The sequence below is a fragment of the Drosophila tropicalis genome, unplaced genomic scaffold, assembly GCF_018151085.1.
Source record: "Drosophila tropicalis isolate 14030-0801.00 unplaced genomic scaffold, ASM1815108v1 contig_1187, whole genome shotgun sequence".
Lineage (NCBI taxonomy): Eukaryota > Metazoa > Arthropoda > Insecta > Diptera > Drosophilidae > Drosophila > Drosophila tropicalis.
In genome coordinates this window covers 2,929,340-2,949,807 of record NW_027172559.1, presented here as the reverse complement: position 1 = coordinate 2,949,807, position 20,468 = coordinate 2,929,340, and the positions used below count along the sequence as shown (strand labels likewise).

Below are 20,468 nucleotides of genomic sequence, written 5' to 3'. Positions count from 1 at the left end.
ATATCTCATCTACACAAGAGAGAGAGAGAGAGAGAAAAAGGAGAAACGACCTCATCTCAGGCAGACTAGAAAGTATCATAGACTAGTTGTGAGAATATTCGCATTTTAGATTCGAATTGTTTAAAATGTAATGCTAATCAAAGTCTACTATGTATCTAAAACAATAAATCTTCAATTTAATCACCTTTACAACACAGGAAATCTTTTATTCCAGTAGGATATATTTTATTTTGAATACCTTTGCCGTACCCAATCTTAGTTTTTTCTAGAATCAGACTTAAAAGTATTTGTATTGTTTAAATGGTTACTGGATCCTCTTGTAAGCACCTGATTACAACAAATTTATTTATAGTTCTCCTATAGAATGTTTTCATGTAACTCTTTTTACGCCATTTCAGGTCTATTTGCAATTCATTCAGTTTTTGCATAAAATCGATGCCACATTGACCTTTCCCTCAATTAAATGCATTTGCATTCCCCCTACTTTCATTTAAATTTAAGAACAAAAGCGGTGACTCAACCAACCATCCGACCAAGCAACCAACACCTCTACCTTCTTCTCTTCTCTGGTATCCTCTATTCCTGCTGCTCTGATGCCAACAATGTGGCCCATTCAGTGTCGACACTTTTCCCTCATTAATTTGCCAACCAGCAGCAACCGCTTTGTATTACATAATTAACGTAAGCCTCTTGTCCCCCCCAAACCTCTTCGTGCTTCGTGGCTTTTGTAGTTACATATTGATTCTAATTTTGTGGAATTTAGTGGCAAAATATGGTAAATACGAAACGCATTCGATTGGAACTTCAACCTCGTTCTCAAACCACTCATTTTGTTGGCTGGCAAATTGATAGGAGTCCCGAAAACACTTATCCCTGGCAAACCGAGTGGAGTAATTAACAAGGCGTTTGGTTTAGAACTCAAGTTGGTCAATTCGCTGGCCACTCTAAGTGCACCAGACCCAGCTTGACAACGATCCCGTCCAGGCGGAAATGCTTGACAACCACAACGAGGGCTATAACTAAGCGTTGGGGTAGGTGTACATCGGGAGTAAGGGAGTGGTGTCTTCAGTTCCGGAGCTGCCGCTGACAAGCCTCAAGAGCAGCACAACCAAACATACATCCACACACACACACACAACCACAGGCACACACTCCTACTTCTCTGTCCTTCAGTAAGTGACCACAGCAACAGCAGGACCAGCAGCAAAAGCAAAAGGAACTGGGCTTGGAACTGGAGCAGGAGCCAGAGCGAAGGCGCAGTAATATGCGTAATTAAACAAAACCGCAAATGGGACACAAAACAACAACAGAAAAAAAAAAACAGAAACTCTGAAAAACAAGTCAAAAAGGCGAAAAAAAAGAAGGCTGCAACAACAGGAAGATGGAAAAGAAATTTCTAAGAGACCTACCGAAGTTGTTATACCCTAAAATTTTCCAAATTTTTATATTATAATGGTGAAGCTTGCACAAAGAATAAATATTCTTAGATATTAAGGCTGCGATTTGAAGGGATTTTATGGGCAACAATACTAATTGATATTTCAATGAAATTGAATATCTAACACATTTTATTTTTTTCCTTAGAGTTTAGCAATATTTTAGCCTCTAAATACATACTAGAAGGTCTGAGGTCATTTGATATACAATCAAAAGAACAAACTGGTTTTCATATATATTTTAAAATATAAAATAAATAAATCTACACATGATACTATACTATAACGTTAAACTCTGCACATATTTAAATTTTACTCACATCTCAATTTCCAATTAATATTCAACAGCGATCGCTACCAAAAATTGCCTCTCATTAAAAACACACAATTATTCTGAATAATAACTCAATCAAATTCAGTATCAGTAATTGAATATTTAATTAACATCAAAGAATTTCGCCTATAGCCGATCCTAGGTAAACAACTGTGCGTCATTTTCGACTAATCACAAACCTAAAGTACCCGAGTATCAGAGATAGTGGGATCAATGAGATCAAACAAATGCACAGATTAGAAAATTTGTCACTAACTGAGTGTTTAGAGTTTCTCACAAGTCTGATCATATTTGGTATCATACCCGGATTTCTTGTAGCAGAAACAGCATTTAAATTAAATATTTGTTGGTACTGCTTGGGGTGGAAAAATAAGAAATAAAGTACAAGAAAAAAAAAAAAAAAGGAAAACTTGCAGAAGGAGATAAAGTAAAGCGTTAAAAAACGCAGTGCCACATAAATGTGGAGCATGCAGATTGAAGTGTCTCTGGTCTGTGGGTCTCTGGTGCTATATCCTGCCCCACTGACAGTCAAAAGTATGTGTGTATGTACGTAATGGGGAAAAAAGTGTTGAACGGACTGGTCCAAAAAAAACCGAAATGAAAAAATGATGAAAATCAGAGGGACGTCAAAGCTTTTGATGGGCATACAAACAGAAAAGAGGAAAAAGGACTTTTGAAGTGGAGAGGCTTAACGATGAATGAATGCCGAATTTATCATTGAAGTTTGGTAAGGAAATTGATCGCACAAAATTAAATGTTGTTGCTGTCGGAGGGTAAAAGTGAAAGGCAAATGGTTTATAGATTAAAGATTCATTTCATTTCGTTTGCCACACTAAATATGCAACAATGTAAAATCGATTTTCTATTAGTCACGAAACACTTGAGCTAGAAAGAAGGCAAATATTGATGGGCAAATACGTAACAAAAACGAGAAGAGAAAAATGCAAAAACCAAAAAAAGAACCAGACCAGCTTTCCACTTTAGCTGGATTCTCTATACTCTTTCCTTAAAAATTTTAAAATAAGTTGCGATTGTTGTACGTGCATAAAATTTAATGAGTCGGTTTAAAAGATAAACGTAACAAAGATAGCGTCAAAAAAAAGTTCCATTTGACTTTTTAAAGTAGAATCGAAAAGAAAACACTCCAAAATTTCGTAAATTTAATAAAGTATGACTCTAGATGATAAATTTGTAGAGAGAGCTGAAAGTCAATTTTATTTGATGCAAACTCTTCTGGCTCACAAATATACCCTTTTGCCATTAATGACTATTTGAATAATAAAGAATAAATAAGTTTGTCCATGACGACGTAATGGCAAAACGTCACCCTGCCCCGCGGTCCACTGATATTCTCTTAAGCTTACACTCACCTGTTAGGGCTGCCAAATTTAGCATAAATCCAATTAGCCGCATGGCTTTCTTGTTTTTTGTTATTCCCTTTTATTGAGAATTATTTCGCTATTTATATTAATAATTCCCGTTTGCGAAAAAATAAACACTCTATGTGTCAAGGCAGCGGGTTGTAAATTAAATAATTTAACTAAAAAATTCACTTCAATTGTTTTGACTTAGTTTTGCTGTTTAAAATTTGTTTATAGAGCACTCCGCACCTACACACACACACACAAACACTTTCACACACACACACACGACACTGATCCGGAGTCGAAGCCGTACTTGCCGGAGCCGCGAGCCGTAGCCGGAGCCGACAAAATTCTCACGACCAGCTTAAAAGGCGAATGCCGGAAAGAGAGAGGGAGCGCAGAGTTCTCTTCAATTTGCACGAAGTCCAAAGTCAACCAACGCGCACAAATTTCGGTTTATCACTGACAAATTTTTCTCCCGCTCAATGTTGTCAGAATGTTGCCCACGGAGGAGTCAGCAACACGCGGGGGTTACTGTCATTTCGAAAAGAGGGGTCAAGACTTCGAAAGCTTTTGTCTAAAAGCTTGGGGAAGGTTATTTTCATATGATAGAATCTGGAAATGGTTTCAAACCAGCCGAATCTTTTTTGCAGGCTTCTTTATGGGCATGGGAGAAGCGATAGGTTGGCACGTAGAGCAGTCAGGGGGTAGATAATCAGCGAAGTCCGTGATTGTTGCACAATAACATTATATTTGTCACTTTCAAGACTCAAGAACTATTGCCGCAGCTCTCGTAAAAGGGGCAAATTATAACAGTATAACAGTATAACTGAACGACCATAAAAATAGTTACCATAAAATCTCAAATGCTATACATAAAGTCGTCCATAATATATAACTATAAATTTGTTATAGAAATAGTTACCATAAAGACTGAGCAGTGCTGTGGTCTGAGTCGAACCGATGAGTCGAACCAAAACGCACCAACGTCAAACCGATTTTGGCTGACCGAGTATGGCATCTCTTCTTCAGCAAAGGGCCAACAGGTGGTTTTTCCCAGACGATCTGGTATCCTCACTCGCGCGGGAAGAATTTCACGCAGAAAGAGGACACGAATGCAGACCAAAGAGGAATCCAAAGAGAAAGAGACGCAACGATGAGGAGTGTAGGGAGGAGGATTCAATTTTGTTCTTTCTCGCATTTTTTTTCCCCTTTTTTCTTTTATATACTTTTCTTAATGCTTTCCTTTTCTAACAAATTGCTTCCCTTTCTTTTTGGTGCTTTGTCTTTCTCGTTGTTTTTGTAAGCTCTTTGATTCCGTTACTTTCAAAACAAATAATAAAACAAAGCGGGGGCTAACTTCGACCGCGTCAAAGTTTGTATAGTTTTTTGTCACACTCTCCTTACCTATGGTCTTCAAAGTGAGAAATACGTTTTAAAGGGTTTCTTTAATGTCTAATGTTTGTGAAACGGCTTACATAGGAAAAAACAAAGTTATTAATCAGAGCGACTGTTTTCCGATGATTGTTCCTATGGGAGCTATAAGATATAGTCGCCCGTCGCCCCGTCACAAACGAAAAGATAGTTGAAAATTTAGATAATAAATTTTGTTGTTACGACTTTGAAGCACTTGAAGAAAGTGAAAACTGAAGCTAGACTACTTAACCTTTTAACATTTTCAATCGTTTTTCTAGTGCTTTACATCGATTGCTCTGCTAGTTTGTTTGGCTGCCTGGACCCATTCGGAGCCACCAGTGCCACAGAACCAATATTTGCCACCCAATCAGTGGATCCCAATTATCCTGTTTGAAGACCAGTACCCAATCGTGTTTACTATGATTTTGCAGGAGCCGTACGTTTCAATTCAAAAGGTTACTTTTATCGCTAAATTAATTATTGTTTGTTACTTGCTTCTATCAGCCACCTGTGACACCTGGACAATTGGTGGGAGGTGTCTTGACCACTATTAACGGCATTATCCAACAGTTGACGGGTCAAGTGCAGCCAGTCTATCAAACAGGGCCTACCGAGCCAGATCCAGAAATCAACGTTTTATTGTACAGTAGATTGATTGTTGATTATTTGCCAAAGAAACCGCCGTAGTAACCATTCGAGTACTGCGATTGACCTGTAATGCCCATATATCATGTTAATAAAGTTAAGAGGAAAAATTATGTACATATGTAACTTGTTTACTTGGAATAGTTGTTGATTTGGCTCCTTCCTTTGCTTTGAACTCTTGGACCTGTTTTTATATAAAGAATAAAAGGATCTTTAGTTAGAAAAAAAAAAAATAACATTTATGTATATTGTATATATAAATAATTTGGCTTTAAACCTAAGAGCATTAGAATCAATAAAATAATATTGCTTTAAGTTTCGGTAACAAAATTTTCAAAGTTATGATTACAATCAAGTCAATTCGTTGGTCGATCAAGTGTTAATCGATTTGGGATATACGATATGTGTTTATATATATATGTATATGTATATAAATATGGTCAAAGAGCTTGCACAGAATGGAAGAACAGTTGAAAACATGAAATATATGTATATATACATATGTACATATGTATTTATATATAGCAAGTCTTAAGTAAGAAACTTGTTCATTTTTATGCATACTTAAAAACGATAAAATTGAATTAAACTGAAATACTTAGGGCACAAAAGGCCATGGTCATCATAGTAATTGTTAGTTGTTTGTCCTCTCAGATCAAAAACAATATGAACTTGATTTCGAAATGCATACCTTCTTAAAAAATTCCTCATAATAGCGCATAAAAAGTATTAACTTTTAAGAACCTTTCATAAATTATCAACTCTTTTAGATAGCATTTAAGTATGGGAAGAAGGAAAGAATTCTGAGAATGTCTAATCTTTATCATTGGTTAACAATTTAAGAGCATTCTGAAGGTTTCTATTGTGGTTCAGATAAAGCCGTAGGTCTCATAAAAAGATATTACCTATTTATGTATATATTTTTGGTTACAAACTTATTAACATTCTAGTAAATGTGTTGACTCTAGACTAAACTTCAAGAAGCTGAAAATTTCATCTCTTACCTCATTATGATCTAAAGTATAGAGCAATAAATCCGCAGTTAAGTTTACGCCACCTTCAAGGCAATGTATTAGCACTGTAGTTTGTGAGAATTCCTGATACACTTGGAACTGTCATAAATTGGAAAAAGAAAGGCAATTAATTCTGCTTTAAAAAGGTTTCCTATATTCTCCACTAACCTGACCAAACTCTAGGCGCTGTTGACTGCTTAACGGTATATAGCTCATATCTTCAGTTAGTTGAACAACCAAATAGACATCCGCCTCCCATACGCATTGCCATAAGATGCGCATTGTTTGCGATTCTTGTGGGGATTGAGCTTTTCGTTGAGTATTTGACACTGCAAGAAGAAATTAAATAGTATGAAAAGGAAAATTAAGATACTTCTAGGACCTGTTCAGTGATCTAAAGTAATATATTATTGGTAAAACGTATATGGAACCAGTGTATCCTGATCCTTTTGTTAAACGGTCTGAATTCATAGATCAAAGTGTTTATACTAACAAATATCAGGAACTTTGTTTTGGAGGACTCGTTGCATTCAGACTTATTTGGTTTATGAATGTTTTACTTTTGATTACGAAACTTAAGCCCTTTTCACACGATCAAGAAATGTTTTCAAAACTTACTTAAAACTTTATAAATTGATTAATTGTTTGCCCAATGCTCACCAGCTTATCCTTGGAGTATTGTCCACAAATGGGCTGCGGTTTGCTTAAATATTGTAATACATGTGCTCATGCGCACACTTTTAAGAAACAAGAAAGCTGCAATGAAATGAAAATTTTAAATAATTTTTAATTGTCTTTGAAATTGTAATGCAAAAACAAATATACATATAGAATTATTTTCAATTTTAATAACTATCCAAACGACTTTTCAAAAAGAAAAACAAATTCGATGTCTCCAAGAAAAGTTTATTTGTTTTGATATTTCGGGTTTTTTTTTTCACTCTTGCAGAACACGGGAAATAGAAAGAGACAGAATGATTGGGCAATTTCGGACCGTCTCTCTCTGTCTCTGTCTTTCGAAGTGGTCGGCCGTTTTGTTTTGATTCCCATTTGGAGATGTCGGCGATTCTTCTTTGAAGATAATTCTGTTTTAAAGATAATCTGTTTTAAAGATAATTCTGTTTTAAATACGGTAAATAATAGAGATGGGAGAAATGAGAAATATGAACAAAAGTAATAAAAAAATTTCCCTTTAGAGATGGAAATGAAATCGAAATTCAAATAAAAGGGAGAGAAAAGTCGGGCTTTTTGAAACTGATAAAAGTAAATTCAAAATAAAACACAATAAAATTTTCAAAAGAAGAAGAACAATGGCGTGCCTTAAATTTAACATTTTGCAAAGCGAAATTTCATGTATTAAAAGGATTCCAGTATGGAAAGTCGAAGCTGGAATTACCGAATTTAAGCTACATTTGGAGAAATTTGAAAAAACCAAACCAAGTCGAATTATTCAAAATTTCAATGGTTTGGAACTTTTCATGAATGAGCCTTTTTTTATTAGCATCGACGAACTTTTCTTGCCCCCCTGGTAAGTGTAAAAGAGAGCGAAAATTTTGATACAATATAATATATATTACATACGTTTTAATTACAAACTGCAATTAAACCCGGACAGGGTACTGAGGAAGCCGGATCCTCTACAAAAAAATTCAGGACCGGGGATGTGGGCAAGATATTATGCATGATGGCTGTTTCCTTAGACGGTTCGAAGAGGAGCATTATTCATATGAACCTTAACACGACCATGGAGCAGTACATGTGTGCAGAGACGATAATACAGTTAGTTAACTCTGTAATTCAATTTGTAACGAAAGCACACATATCCACTAATTTGCTTTGCTTCGTTGTTGATGGCAATGCAATTAATGTGAGAGTGCGAAAGCATTTCTTAGAAAATAATGGAAAAGTCCCCTTTGTTTGGGATTACATTCATTTCCAGAATGTAATGCTCAATCATGACGGGCACACCGATAACACATTGTGTCATGTGTATTCAAGGCCGCTGGACACCGAAGATCTGGCAATTTTAGAGTGCTGCGACTTCGGTGTTCCAGCGGAATTGAAAACGCATTACACAAAAGAGAAGGAGTCCCTCTCCAAAGTTGTTGCAAGGATCCATACTTGCAATAGGAAGTTTGGATCCTTGCAACAAAGTAGAAACATATGGCTGGGGAATATTTCAAATAACAAAATTGAATGCTTTGGCAAATTAGTTTTAAGTACAATTAGGCAGTATTTTACATTAGATAAGATTAGTAATGTAAGCGATTATAATTTAATATTAGATGGAGTGTTTATATTTTAGCTTTTAAGAATAATTTTTCCTAAAAATAAAAAAAAAAAAAAAAAAAAAATTCAAAAAACGAAAATTGTGCTTTTTGGGAAATTTTGCAACGTTCCGAACAGCAAGTTCCGGCGTAACCTATGCCTTGGGAAATTTGAAAAATTTTTAAACCCGCAGCGGAAAAGGTAAGTAATGAAAATTTTATAAAATTTCATTATTACAGTTTTAACATTTATTGCAGAGTTTGTAAATCTAAGAAAAGCAAAATGGATTCCGTGTCAATTTTGAAGGACATCAAAGAATTAGTAAGTAATAATAATCTAATGCATTTATTAAAATTAAAACTAGAAGCTTCCATTTGGCAATGCCAAAGTTACCATACCCCTTGCACTCCTTTGCATACCCCCTTGCAGTCCTTTGCAAAAATTTTTTTTACATTTTGAAATTTCTTTCCCTGCAACTCAATTCATCAATATAGAAACAAAAATTAAAATGATTATTTTTTTCTTTTAATTTCAGGTGGCAGAACATAGCAAGCTAGTGAGTACCCCCTCCCTTGCAGTCCTTTGCAATAATTTGGTTAAATTTTAAATTTTGAAATTTGAATTTTTTTTTCTTTCCCTGCAACTCAATTCATCAATATACAAACAAAAATTAAAATTATTTTTCTTTTTCTTTTAATTTCAGTTGGCAGAACAAGGCAGGCGGGTGGACAGGGCGGTTGCTCTGGCGGAGGTAGTCATAGCGCAGGCCGAACGGGTATGTTTAAAAATAACATTTATTTTTTTTCATTATATTTGTAATATGAAAATTCTTCTCTTTTCCAACAGAAGGAGAAAGCAATGGACGAGTTGAAAAGTCTGCCTGAAATGGTAACACAACCACTGGTTGTCGGTGATACGCCACTGGTTGGTCAAGTGGTTGCGCTTGACCCGCCACTGGCTGCTCAACGCGAACCAGTGGTTGTCTTGCCATTTGAGCCAGTGCCGGCACTGCTTGAAAACCAACCAATGCTTTCTGTGCCTTTAAGGCCAGAATCACTGGTTTCTTTGAATCCAGTGCCGGAAACGGAAGTAGCGGCTCCGACGGAAAGACACAGCGTCCCCTCGACAACTCGCGTTGAAACCATAGACTCGCGTGTATGGTTTCACTATGGTAAGGAGCACATCTGTGTACTGTGTTGCCGTCGTTTTCGGATTGTTGCCGTATTGTATTGTGGTTATGTATTTCTCTTAATTGTTTGCCCAATGCTCACCAGCTTATCCTTGGAGTATTGTCCACAAATGGGCTGCGGTTTGCTTAAATATTGTTATACATGTGCTCATGCGCACACTTTTAAGAAACAAGAAAGCTGCAATGAAATGAAAATTTTAAATAATTTTTAATTGTCTTTGAAATTGTAATGCAAAAACAAATATACATATAGAATTATTTTCAATTTTAATAACTATCCAAACGACTTTTCAAAAAGAAAAACAAATTCGATGTCTCCAAGAAAAGTTTATTTGTTTTGATATTTCGGGTTTTTTTTTCACTCTTGCAGAACACGGGAAATAGAAAGAGACAGAATGATTTGGTTATTTCGGACCGTCTTTCTCTGTCTTTGGAAGTAGTCGGCCGTTTTGTTTTGATTCCCATTTGGAGATGTCGGCGATTCTTCTTTGAAGATAATTCTGTTTTAAAGATAATTCTGTTTTAAAGATAATTCTGTTTTAAATACATTGGAGGGTAAATAATAGAGATGGGAGAAATGAGAAATCTGAACAAAAGTAATATGCGGGAAAATTTCCCTTTAGAGATGGAAGTGAAATCGAAATTCAAATAAAAGGGAGAGAAAAGTCGGGCTTTTTGAAACTGATAAAAGTAAATTCAAAATAAAACACAATAAAATTTTCAAAAGAAGAAGAACAATGGCGTGCCTTAAATTTAACATTTTGCAAAGCGAAATTTCATGTATTAAAAGGATTCCAGTATGGAAAGTCGAAGCTGGAATTACCGAATTTAAGCTACATTTGGAGAAATTTGAAAAAACCAAACCAAGTCGAATTATTCAAAATTTCAATGGTTTGGAACTTTTCATGAATGAGCCTTTTTTTATTAGCATCGACGAACTTTTCTTGCCCCCCGGTGGTAAGTGTAAAAGAGAGCGAAAATTTTGATACAATATAATATATATTACATACGTTTTAATTACAGACTGCAATTAAACCCGGACAGGGTACTGAGGAAGCCGGATCCTCTACAAAAAAATTCAGGACCGGGGATGTGGGCAAGATATTATGCATGATGGCTGTGTCGTTAGACGGTTCCAAGAGGAGCGTTATTTATCTAAATTTAAATATAACAATGGAGCAATATATGTCGGCTGATACTATAATAAAATTAGTAAACCAAGTAATTCAATTTGTAACTAAAGCACACATATCCACTAATTTGCTTTGCTTCGTTGTTGATGGCAATGCAATTAATGTGAGAGTGCGAAAGCATTTCTTAGAAAATAATGGAAAAGTCCCCTTTGTTTGCGATTACATTCATTTCCAGAATGTAATGCTCAATCATGACGGGCACACCGATAACACATTGTGTCATGTGTATTCAAGGCCGCTGGACACCGAAGATCTGGCAATTTTAGAGTGCTGCGACTTCGGTGTTCCAGCGGAATTGAAAACGTATTACACAAAAGAGAAGGAGTCCCTCTCCATAGTTGTTGCAAGGATCCATACTTGCAATAGGAAGTTTGGATCCTTGCAACAAAGTAGAAACATTTGGCTTGGAAATATATCCAATAACAAAATTGAATGCTTTGGCAAATTAGTTTTAAGTACAATTAGGCAGTATTTTACATTAGATAAGATTAGTAATGTAAGTGATTATAATTTAATATTAGATGGAGTGATGGAGTTAGTTTATATTTTAGCTTTTAAGAATAATTTTTCCTGAAAAAAATAAAAAAAAAAAAAAAAAAAAAATCAAAAAACGAAAATTGTGCTTTTTGGGAAATTTTGCAACGTTCCGAACAGCAAGTTCCGGCGTAACCTATGCCTTGGGAAATTTGCTAAATTTTTAAACCCGCAGCGGAAAAGGTAAGTAATGAAAATTTTATAAAATTTCATTATTACATTTTTAACATTTATTGCAGACTTTATAAAATCTAACAAAACAAAAATGGATTCCATGTTAATTTTGAAGGACATCAAAGAATTAGTAAGTAATAATAATCTAATGCATTTATTAAAATTAAAACTAGAAGCTTCCATTTGGCAATGCCAAAGTTACCATACCCCTTGCACTCCTTTGCATACCCCCTTGCAGTCCTTTGCAAAAATTTTTTTACATATTGAAATTTCTTTCCCTGCAACTCAATTCATATAGAAACAAAAATTAAAATGATTATTTTTTCTTTTACTTTCAGGTGACAGAACATAGCAAGCTAGTGAGTACCCCCTCCCTTGCAGTCCTTTGCAATAATTTTTTTACATATTGAAATTTCTTTCCCTGCAACTCAATTCATATAGAAACAAAAATTAAAATGATTATTTTTTCTTTTAATTTCAGGTGACAGAACATAGCAAGCTAGTGAGTACCCCCTCCCTTGCAGTCCTTTGCAATAATTTGGTTAAATTTTAAATTTTGAAATTTGAATTTTTTTTTCTTTCCCTGCAACTCAATTCATCAATATACAAACAAAAATTAAAATTATTTTTCTTTTTCTTTTAATTTCAGTTGGCAGAACAAGGCAGGCGGGTGGACAGGGCGGTTGCTCTGGCGGAGGTAGTCATAGCGCAGGCCGAACGGGTATGTTTAAAAATAACATTTATTTTTTTTTCATTATATTTGTAATATGAAAATTCTTCTCTTTTCCAACAGAAGGAGAAAGCAATGGACGAGTTGAAAAGTCTGCCTGAAATGGTAACACAACCACTGGTTGTCGGTGATACGCCACTGGTTGGTCAAGTGGTTGCGCTTGACCCGCCACTGGCTGCTCAACGCGAACCAGTGGTTGTCTTGCCATTTGAGCCAGTGCCGGCACTGCTTGAAAACCAATCAATGCTTTCTGTGCCTTTAAGGCCAGAATCACTGGTTTCTTTGAATCCAGTGCCGGAAACGGAAGTAGCGGCTCCGACGGAAAGACACAGCGTCCCCTCGACAACTCGCGTTGAAACCATAGACTCGCGTGTATGGTTTCACTATGGTAAGGAGCACATCTGTGTACTGTGTTGCCGTCGTTTTCGGATTGTTGCCGAAATGACGTCACACCAGGCAGAGTGCACCGATCCGAATACGAGCTATTGCACTAAGTGTAAAATGTATCGTATTCGGAATAACCGTAGCTTGGCTAACCACAGACGAACTTGTGGGTTTGACAAGGCGTTGGAGTTGCTGATCAAGCAGAAGCGGGTGGAGTTGGTAGGGTCGCAAGAGGTGGCTATTACAACAGATTAAGCACATCCTATACGGAGGTCAGTATAAAGAAAACTTATTTTTAATTTTCTTATTTAAATTAAAAAAACCTTTTTTCTTTCTCTATATTCTCTCTCCAATTTTTTTAACATTAACATTTAACATTTTCCAAAACATATTGGCTAAAGATAATTAAAATAAATTAAATTTCAGTAGCAGCAACAAAAATTGTACCATGCTCTTGCTACGGCTGTCATTTTTGTCTGGAGCCGTAGCCTAAAAATAAAAAGTTTGTGCTCTGCCATGCTCTCAGTTTTGTCTTGTCAAAAACTACAGCTGTAGCTTGTAGCACAAAAACAAATGACGCGCTACGCTCTGGTGTAGCTTATAGCACAAAAACAAATGATGCGCTACGCTCTGCCGTGGCGGTAGCTGAAAAGAGATAGCGAAAGCGACAGCTGAAAACAGAGCACGCACACAACGCACGCATACACATACAGTCTATGTAGAGTTGCGTGCGTGCGTGTATGCATGTACTCTGTTGATGACGTATGACGTATTAGACAGAAAGCAGTGCTGCCAGCAGAGCTAGGAGCAGAGCAGAGCTTATTATATTGACTGTAACTTGTGTTATATTTATCCGATTCGATTCAAATTTTGGGATTTGGGGTTTCATATCTAATATTATCAATATTATAATATTATATGTAAATTTCCAGCGACACCATCGCATTGAACTGGACAACATTTTTAAGAAGCTGCACACAGATACAAGGCTACGCTGCTGCTTTTGTGGTGCGCACAGCTTCAAAAATGGCCGCTTGCAACACGTATACCGAATAAAGGTTGTGTTTGGGTGGGGTCATCTCAACTTTACGTCAACTTGAATGATAGAACATTGTATAGTTAATAAGGTCAATGTTGGGTCACCGCCTAGACTTTAAAAGTTGACCTGTTCAAAGCTTTTCAAACTACAAAACCCTTGTTGTTGTTATCGACATCGCTGCGACAGGGAATTTGGCCAACTTTGGAACGCAGCTGAGCCCAATAGCCTTAGCTCCAAGATCAAATAAAAACATTTTCGTAAGGTAAAAAATGCCGTAATTTTAAAGTGTCCGTTTACCAGCAAAAATTTGGTAACTTTAAAACCAGATTTGTCAAGTTTAAAATGTGGACCGTCCAGTATGAGTGGTTAAAATGCTTTAATTCAGAGTTCGGCACAGTTTATTCTGCGAAGTCCGGACCATGATGAAATAAGTAAACTGACAGCTGACGACACAAAACGAGCGACAACCGGCTGACCGAGTATGGCATCTCTCCTTCAGCAATGGGCCAACAGGTGGTTTTTCCCAGACGATCTGGTATCCTCACTCGCGCGGGAAGAATTTCACGCAGAAAGAGGACACGAATGCAGACCAAAGAGGAATACAAAAGAGAAAGAGATGCAATGATGAGGAGTGTGGGGAGGAGGATTCAATTTTGTTCTTTCTCGCATTTTTTTTTCGCTTTTTTCTCTTTGTATACTTTTCTTAACAAATTGCTTCCCTTTTTCTTTTTGGTGCTTTGTCTTTCTCGTTGTTTTAGTAAGCTCTTTGATTCCGTTACTTTCAAAACAAATAATAAAACAAACAGAGGGCAGGGGCTAACCTCGATAACTTCCGCGTCAATGTTTGTATAGTTTTTTGTCACACTCTCCTTACCTATGGTCTTCAAAGTGAGAAATACGTTTTAAAGGGTTTCTTTAATGTCTAATGTTTGTGAAACGGCTTACATAGGAAAAAACAAAGTTATTAATCAGAGCGACTGTTTTCCGATGATTGTTCCTATGGGAGCTATAAGATATAGTCGCCCGTCGCCCCGTCACAAACGAAAAGATAGTTGAAAATTTAGATAATAAATTTTGTTGTTACGACTTTGAAGCACTTGAAGAAAGTGAAAACTGAAGCTAGACTACTTAACCTTTTAACATTTTCAATCGTTTTTCTAGTGCTTTACATCGATTGCTCTGCTAGTTTGTTTGGCTGCCTGGACCCATTCGGAGCCACCAGTGCCACAGAACCAATATTTGCCACCCAATCAGTGGATCCCAATTATCCTGTTTGAAGACCAGTACCCAATCGTGTTTACTATGATTTTGCAGGAGCCGTACGTTTCAATTCAAAAGGTTACTTTTATCGCTAAATTAATTATTGTTTGTTACTTGCTTCTATCAGCCACCTGTGACACCTGGACAATTGGTGGGAGGTGTCTTGACCACTATTAACGGCATTATCCAACAGTTGACGGGTCAAGTGCAGCCAGTCTATCAAACAGGGCCTACCGAGCCAGATCCAGAAATCAACGTTTTATTGTACAGTAGATTGATTGTTGATTATTTGCCAAAGAAACCGCCGTAGTAACCATTCGAGTACTGCGATTGACCTGTAATGCCCATATATCATGTTAATAAAGTTAAGAGGAAAAATTATGTACATATGTAACTTGTTTACTTGGAATAGTTGGTGATTTGGCTCCTTCCTTTGCTTTGAACTCTTGGACCTGTTTTTATATAAAGAATAAAAGGATCTTTAGTTAGAAAAAAAAAAAAATAACATTTATGTATATTGTATATATAAATAATTTGGCTTTAAACCTAAGAGCATTAGAATCAATAAAATAATATTGCTTTAAGTTTCGGTAACAAAATTTTCAAAGTTATGATTACAATCAAGTCAATTCGTTGGTCGATCAAGTGTTAATCGATTTGGGATATACGATATGTGTTTATATATATATGTATATGTATATAAATATGGTAAAAGAGCTTGCACAGAATGGAAGAACAGTTGAAAACATGAAATATATGTATATATACATATGTACATATGTATTTATATATAGCAAGTCTTAAGTAAGAAACTTGTTCATTTTTATGCATACTTAAAAACGATAAAATTGAATTAAACTGAAATACTTAGGGCACAAAAGGCCATGGTCATCATAGTAATTGTTAGTTGTTTGTCCTCTCAGATCAAAAACAATATGAACTTGATTTCGAAATGCATACCTTCTTAAAAAATTCCTCATAATAGCGCATAAAAAGTATTAACTTTTAAGAACCTTTCATAAATTATCAACTCTTTTAGATAGCATTTAAGTATGGGAAGAAGGAAAGAATTCTGAGAATGTCTAATCTTTATCATTGGTTAACAATTTAAGAGCATTCTGAAGGTTTCTATTGTGGTTCAGATAAAGCCGTAGGTCTCATAAAAATATATTACCTACATATTTATGTATATATTTTTGGTTACAAACTTATCAACATTCTAGTAAATGTGTTGACTCTAGACTAAACTTCAAGAAGCTGAAAATTTCATCTCTTACCTCATTATGATCTAAAGTATAGAGCAATAAATCCGCAGTTAAGTTTACGCCACCTTCAAGGCAATGTATTAGCACTGTAGTTTGTGAGAATTCCTGATACACTTGGAACTGTCATAAATTGGAAAAAGAAAGGCAATTAATTCTGCTTTAAAAAGGTTTCCTATATTCTCCACTAACCTGACCAAACTCTAGGCGCTGTTGACTGCTTAACGGTATATAGCTCATATCTTCAGTTAGTTGAACAACCAAATAGACATCCGCCTCCCATACGCATTGCCATAAGATGCGCATTGTTTGCGATTCTTGTGGGGATTGAGCTTTTCGTTGAGTATTTGACACTGCAAGAAGAAATTAAATAGTATGAAAAGGAAAATTAAGATACTTCTAGGACCTGTTCAGTGATCTAAAGTAATATATTATTGGTAAAACGTATATGGAACGAGTGTATCCTGATCCTTTTGTTAAACGGTCTGAATTCATAGATCAAAGTGTTTATACTAACAAATATCAGGAACTTTGTTTTGGAGGACTCGTTGCATTCAGACTTATTTGGTTTATGAATGTTTTACTTTTGATTACGAAACTTAAGCCCTTTTCACACGATCAAGAAATGTTTTCAAAACTTACTTAAAACTTTATAAATTGATTAATTGTTTGCCCAATGCTCACCAGCTTATCCTTGGAGTATTGTCCACAAATGGGCTGCGGTTTGCTTAAATATTGTTATACATGTGCTCATGCGCACACTTTTAAGAAACAAGAAAGCTGCAATGAAATGAAAATTTTAAATAATTTTTAATTGTCTTTGAAATTGTAATGCAAAAACAAATATACATATAGAATTATTTTCAATTTTAATAACTATCCAAACGACTTTTCAAAAAGAAAAACAAATTCGATGTCTCCAAGAAAAGTTTATTTGTTTTGATATTTCGGGTTTTTTTTTTCACTCTTGCAGAACACGGGAAATAGAAAGAGACAGAATGATTGGGCAATTTCGGACCGTCTCTCTCTGTCTCTGTCTTTCGAAGTGGTCGGCCGTTTTGTTTTGATTCCCATTTGGAGAGGTCGGCGATTCTTCTTTGAAGATAATTCTGTTTTAAAGATAATTCTGTTTTAAATACATTGGAGGGGAAATAATAGAGATGGGAGAAATGAGAAATCTGAACAAAAGTAATATGCGGGAAAATTTCCCTTTAGAGATGGAAATGAAATCGAAATTCAAATAAAAGGGCGAGAAAAGTCGGGCTTTTTGAAAGTGATAAAAGTAAATTCAAAGTAAAACACAATTAAATTTACAAAAAGCAAATCAGCATGGCAAACCTTAGATTGAACGTTTTAAGTACTGAAATTCCTTGTTTAAAAAGGATTCCAGTAAGAAAATTGGAATTGTGGAATTTCAGGGACATTTTGAGAAATTTCAAAATAACAAACCCAACCGAATAATTCAAAATTTCAATGCTTTGGAGGTATTCATGAATGAGCCTTTTTTCATAAGCATCGACGAATTTTTCTTGCCCCCCCTGGTAAGTCTAAAAGAGAACGAAAATTTTGTTAAAATATAATATATATTACATACGTTTTAATTACAGACTGCAATTAAACCCGGACAGGGTACTGAGGAAGCCGGATCCTCCACAAAAAATTCAGGACCGGGGATGTGGGCAAGATCTTGTGCATGATGGCTGTTTCCTTAGACGGCTCGAAGAGGAGCATTATTTACATGAACCTAAACACGACCATGGAGCAGTACATGTCTGCAGACACGATAATAGAATTGGTTAATTCTATTATAAAATTTGTAACGAAAGCACACATATCCACTAATTTGCTTTGCTTCGTTGTTGATGGCAATGCAATTAATGTGAGAGTGCGAAAGCATTTCCTAGATAATAAAGGAAAAGTCCCCTTTGTTTGGGATTACATTCATTTCCAGAATGTAATGCTCAATCATGACGGGCACACCGATGACACATTGTGTCATGTGTATTCGATGTCGGCGATTCTTCTTTGAAGATAATTCTGTTTTAAAGATAATCTGTTTTAAAGATAATTCTGTTTTAAATACGGTAAATAATAGAGATGGGAGAAATTAGAAATATGAACAAAAGAAATATGCGGGAAAATTTCCCTTTAGAGATGGAAATGAAATCGAAATTCAAATAAAAGGGAGAGAAAAGTCGGGCTTTTTGAAACTGATAAAAGTAAATTCAAAATAAAACACAATAAAATTTTTTAAAAGAAGAAGAACAATGGCTTGCTTGAAATTTAACATTTTCCAAAGCGAAATTCCCTGCATTAAAAGGATTCCAGCATGGAAAGTCGAAGCTGGAATTAACGAATTTAAGGTCCATTTGGAGAAATTTCAAAAAACCAAACCAAGTCGAATTGTTCAAAATTTCAATGGTTTGGAAATTTTCGTTAATGAGCCTTTCTTTATTAGCATCGACGAACTTTTCTTGCCCCCCTGGTAAGTGTAAAAGAGAGCGAAAATTTTGATACAATATAATATATGTATATTACATACGTTTTAATTACAGACTGCAATTAAACCCGGAAAGGGTACTGAGGAAGCCGGATCCTCTACCAAAAAATTCAGGACCGGGGATGTGGGCAAGATTTTATGCATGATGGCTGTTTCCTTAGACGGCTCGAAGAGGAGCATTATTTACATGAACCTAAACACGACCATGGAGCAGTACATGTCTGCAGACACTATAATACAATTAGTAAACCAAGTCATTGAATTTGTAACTAAAGCACACATATCCACTAATTTGCTTTGCTTCGTTGTTGATGGCAATGCAATTAATGTGAGAGTGCGAAAGCATTTCTTAGAAAATAATGGAAAAGTCCCCTTTGTTTGGGATTACATTCATTTCCAGAATGTAATGCTCAATCATGACGGGCACACCGATAACACATTGTGTCATGTGTATTCAAGGCCGCTGGACACCGAAGATCTGGCAATTTTAGAGTGCTGCGACTTCGGTGTTCCAGCGGAATTGAAAACGCATTACACAAAAGAGAAGGAGTCCCTCTCCAAAGTTGTTGCAAGGATCCATACTTGCAATAGGAAGTTTGGATCCTTGCAACAAAGTAGAAACATATGGCTGGGGAATATTTCAAATAACAAAATTGAATGCTTTGGCAAATTAGTTTTAAGTACAATTAGGCAGTATTTTACATTAGATAAGATTAGTAATGTAAGCGATTATAATTTAATATTAGATGGAGTGTTTATATTTTAGCTTTTAAGAATAATTTTTCCTAAAAATAAAAAAAAAAAAAAAAAAAAAAAAAAAAAAACGAAAATTGTGCTTTTTGGGAAATTTTGCAACGTTCCGAACAGCAAGTTCCGGCGTAACCTATGCCTTGGGAAATTTGAAAAATTTTTAAACCCGCAGCGGAAAAGGTAAGTAATGAAAATTTTATAAAATTTCATTATTACAGTTTTAACATTTATTGCAGAGTTTGTAAATCTAAGAAAAGCAAAATGGATTCCGTGTCAATTTTGAAGGACATCAAAGAATTAGTAAGTAATAATAATCTAATGCATTTATTAAAATTAAAACTAGAAGCTTCCATTTGGCAATGCCAAAGTTACCATACCCCTTGCACTCCTTTGCATACCCCCTTGCAGTCCTTTGCAAAAATTTTTTTTTACATTTTGAAATTTCTTTCCCTGCAACTCAATTCATCAATATAGAAACAAAAATTAAAATGATTATTTTTTTCTTTTAATTTCAGGTGGCAGAACATAGCAAGCTAGTGAGTACCCCCTCCCTTGCAGTCCTTTGCAATAATTTGGTTAAATTTTAAATTTTGAAATTTGAATTTTTTTCCTTTCCCTGCAACTCAATTCATCAATATACAAACAAAAATTAAAATTATTTTTCTTTTTCTTTTAATTTCAGTTGGCAGAACAAGGCAGGCGGGTGGACAGGGCGGTTGCTCTGGCGGAGGTAGTCATAGCGCAGGCCGAACGGGTATGTTTAAAAATAACATTTATTTTTTTTTCATTATATTTGTAATATGAAAATTCTTCTCTTTTCCAACAGAAGGAGAAAGCAATGGACGAGTTGAAAAGTCTGCCTGAAATGGTAACACAACCACTGGTTGTCGGTGATACGCCACTGGTTGGTCAAGTGGTTGCGCTTGACCCGCCACTGGCTGCTCAACGCGAACCAGTGGTTGTCTTGCCATTTGAGC

General features: G+C 35.6%; 3 protein-coding genes across 4 annotated transcripts in view; all 3 read right to left on the bottom strand.

The window, feature by feature from the left end:
• The window catches only part of fipi (factor of interpulse interval), a 64,155-nt gene extending 60,578 nt beyond the window's left edge, over nucleotides 1–3,577 (bottom strand). The window contains exon 1 of the mRNA XM_068288942.1: nucleotides 3,141–3,577. Coding sequence (XP_068145043.1) covers nucleotides 3,141–3,183 — 43 coding nt within the window. The 5' untranslated portion in view covers nucleotides 3,184–3,577. The remainder of the gene's footprint in view (nucleotides 1–3,140) is intronic.
• Nucleotides 3,578–4,814: 1,237 nt separating this feature from the next.
• On the bottom strand, nucleotides 4,815–13,138 carry LOC137576280 (uncharacterized). The gene is made up of 7 exons (XM_068289299.1): nucleotides 13,128–13,138; nucleotides 9,748–9,843; nucleotides 6,869–6,964; nucleotides 6,377–6,537; nucleotides 6,200–6,307; nucleotides 5,331–5,379; nucleotides 4,815–5,262 (listed from the first exon to the last, which is right to left on the bottom strand). Exons 4-7 carry the CDS (start codon nucleotides 6,488–6,490, stop codon nucleotides 5,213–5,215), a joined length of 321 nt encoding a protein of 106 aa, XP_068145400.1. The 5' UTR covers nucleotides 6,491–6,537; nucleotides 6,869–6,964; nucleotides 9,748–9,843; nucleotides 13,128–13,138; the 3' UTR covers nucleotides 4,815–5,212.
• A 1,714-nt stretch (nucleotides 13,139–14,852) lies between these two features.
• Nucleotides 14,853–17,072, bottom strand: LOC137577219 (uncharacterized). 2 transcript variants are annotated; one of them, XM_068290623.1, is made up of 5 exons: nucleotides 16,884–17,072; nucleotides 16,434–16,594; nucleotides 16,257–16,364; nucleotides 15,383–15,431; nucleotides 14,853–15,314 (listed from the first exon to the last, which is right to left on the bottom strand). In XM_068290623.1, coding segments are annotated over exons 1-5 (369 nt in total). In that variant the 5' UTR covers nucleotides 16,885–17,072; the 3' UTR covers nucleotides 14,853–15,264. The 2 variants fall into 2 exon arrangements, with proteins under 2 accessions (XP_068146724.1, XP_068146732.1); XM_068290631.1 differs by having other exon boundaries at nucleotides 16,926–17,072.
• Between the last annotated feature and the right edge of the window lie 3,396 nt (nucleotides 17,073–20,468).

Bases quoted from the DNA above. Each gene is read 5' to 3' on its own strand.
- LOC137577219 (XM_068290623.1), bottom strand. The intron at 16,365-16,433 runs GTTAGTGGAGAA...AATTTATGACAG, and splicing joins AGCGCCTAGAGTTTGGTCAG to TTCCAAGTGTATCAGGAATT. The intron at 15,315-15,382 runs GTAAACAAGTTA...TGGGCATTACAG, and splicing joins CAAATCACCAACTATTCCAA to GTCAATCGCAGTACTCGAAT.
- LOC137576280 (XM_068289299.1), bottom strand. From the start codon at position 6,490: ATGCGCATCTTATGGCAATGCGTATGGGAGGCGGATGTCTATTTGGTT. The intron at 6,308-6,376 runs GTTAGTGGAGAA...AATTTATGACAG, and splicing joins AGCGCCTAGAGTTTGGTCAG to TTCCAAGTGTATCAGGAATT. The intron at 5,263-5,330 runs GTAAACAAGTTA...TGGGCATTACAG, and splicing joins CAAATCAACAACTATTCCAA to GTCAATCGCAGTACTCGAAT.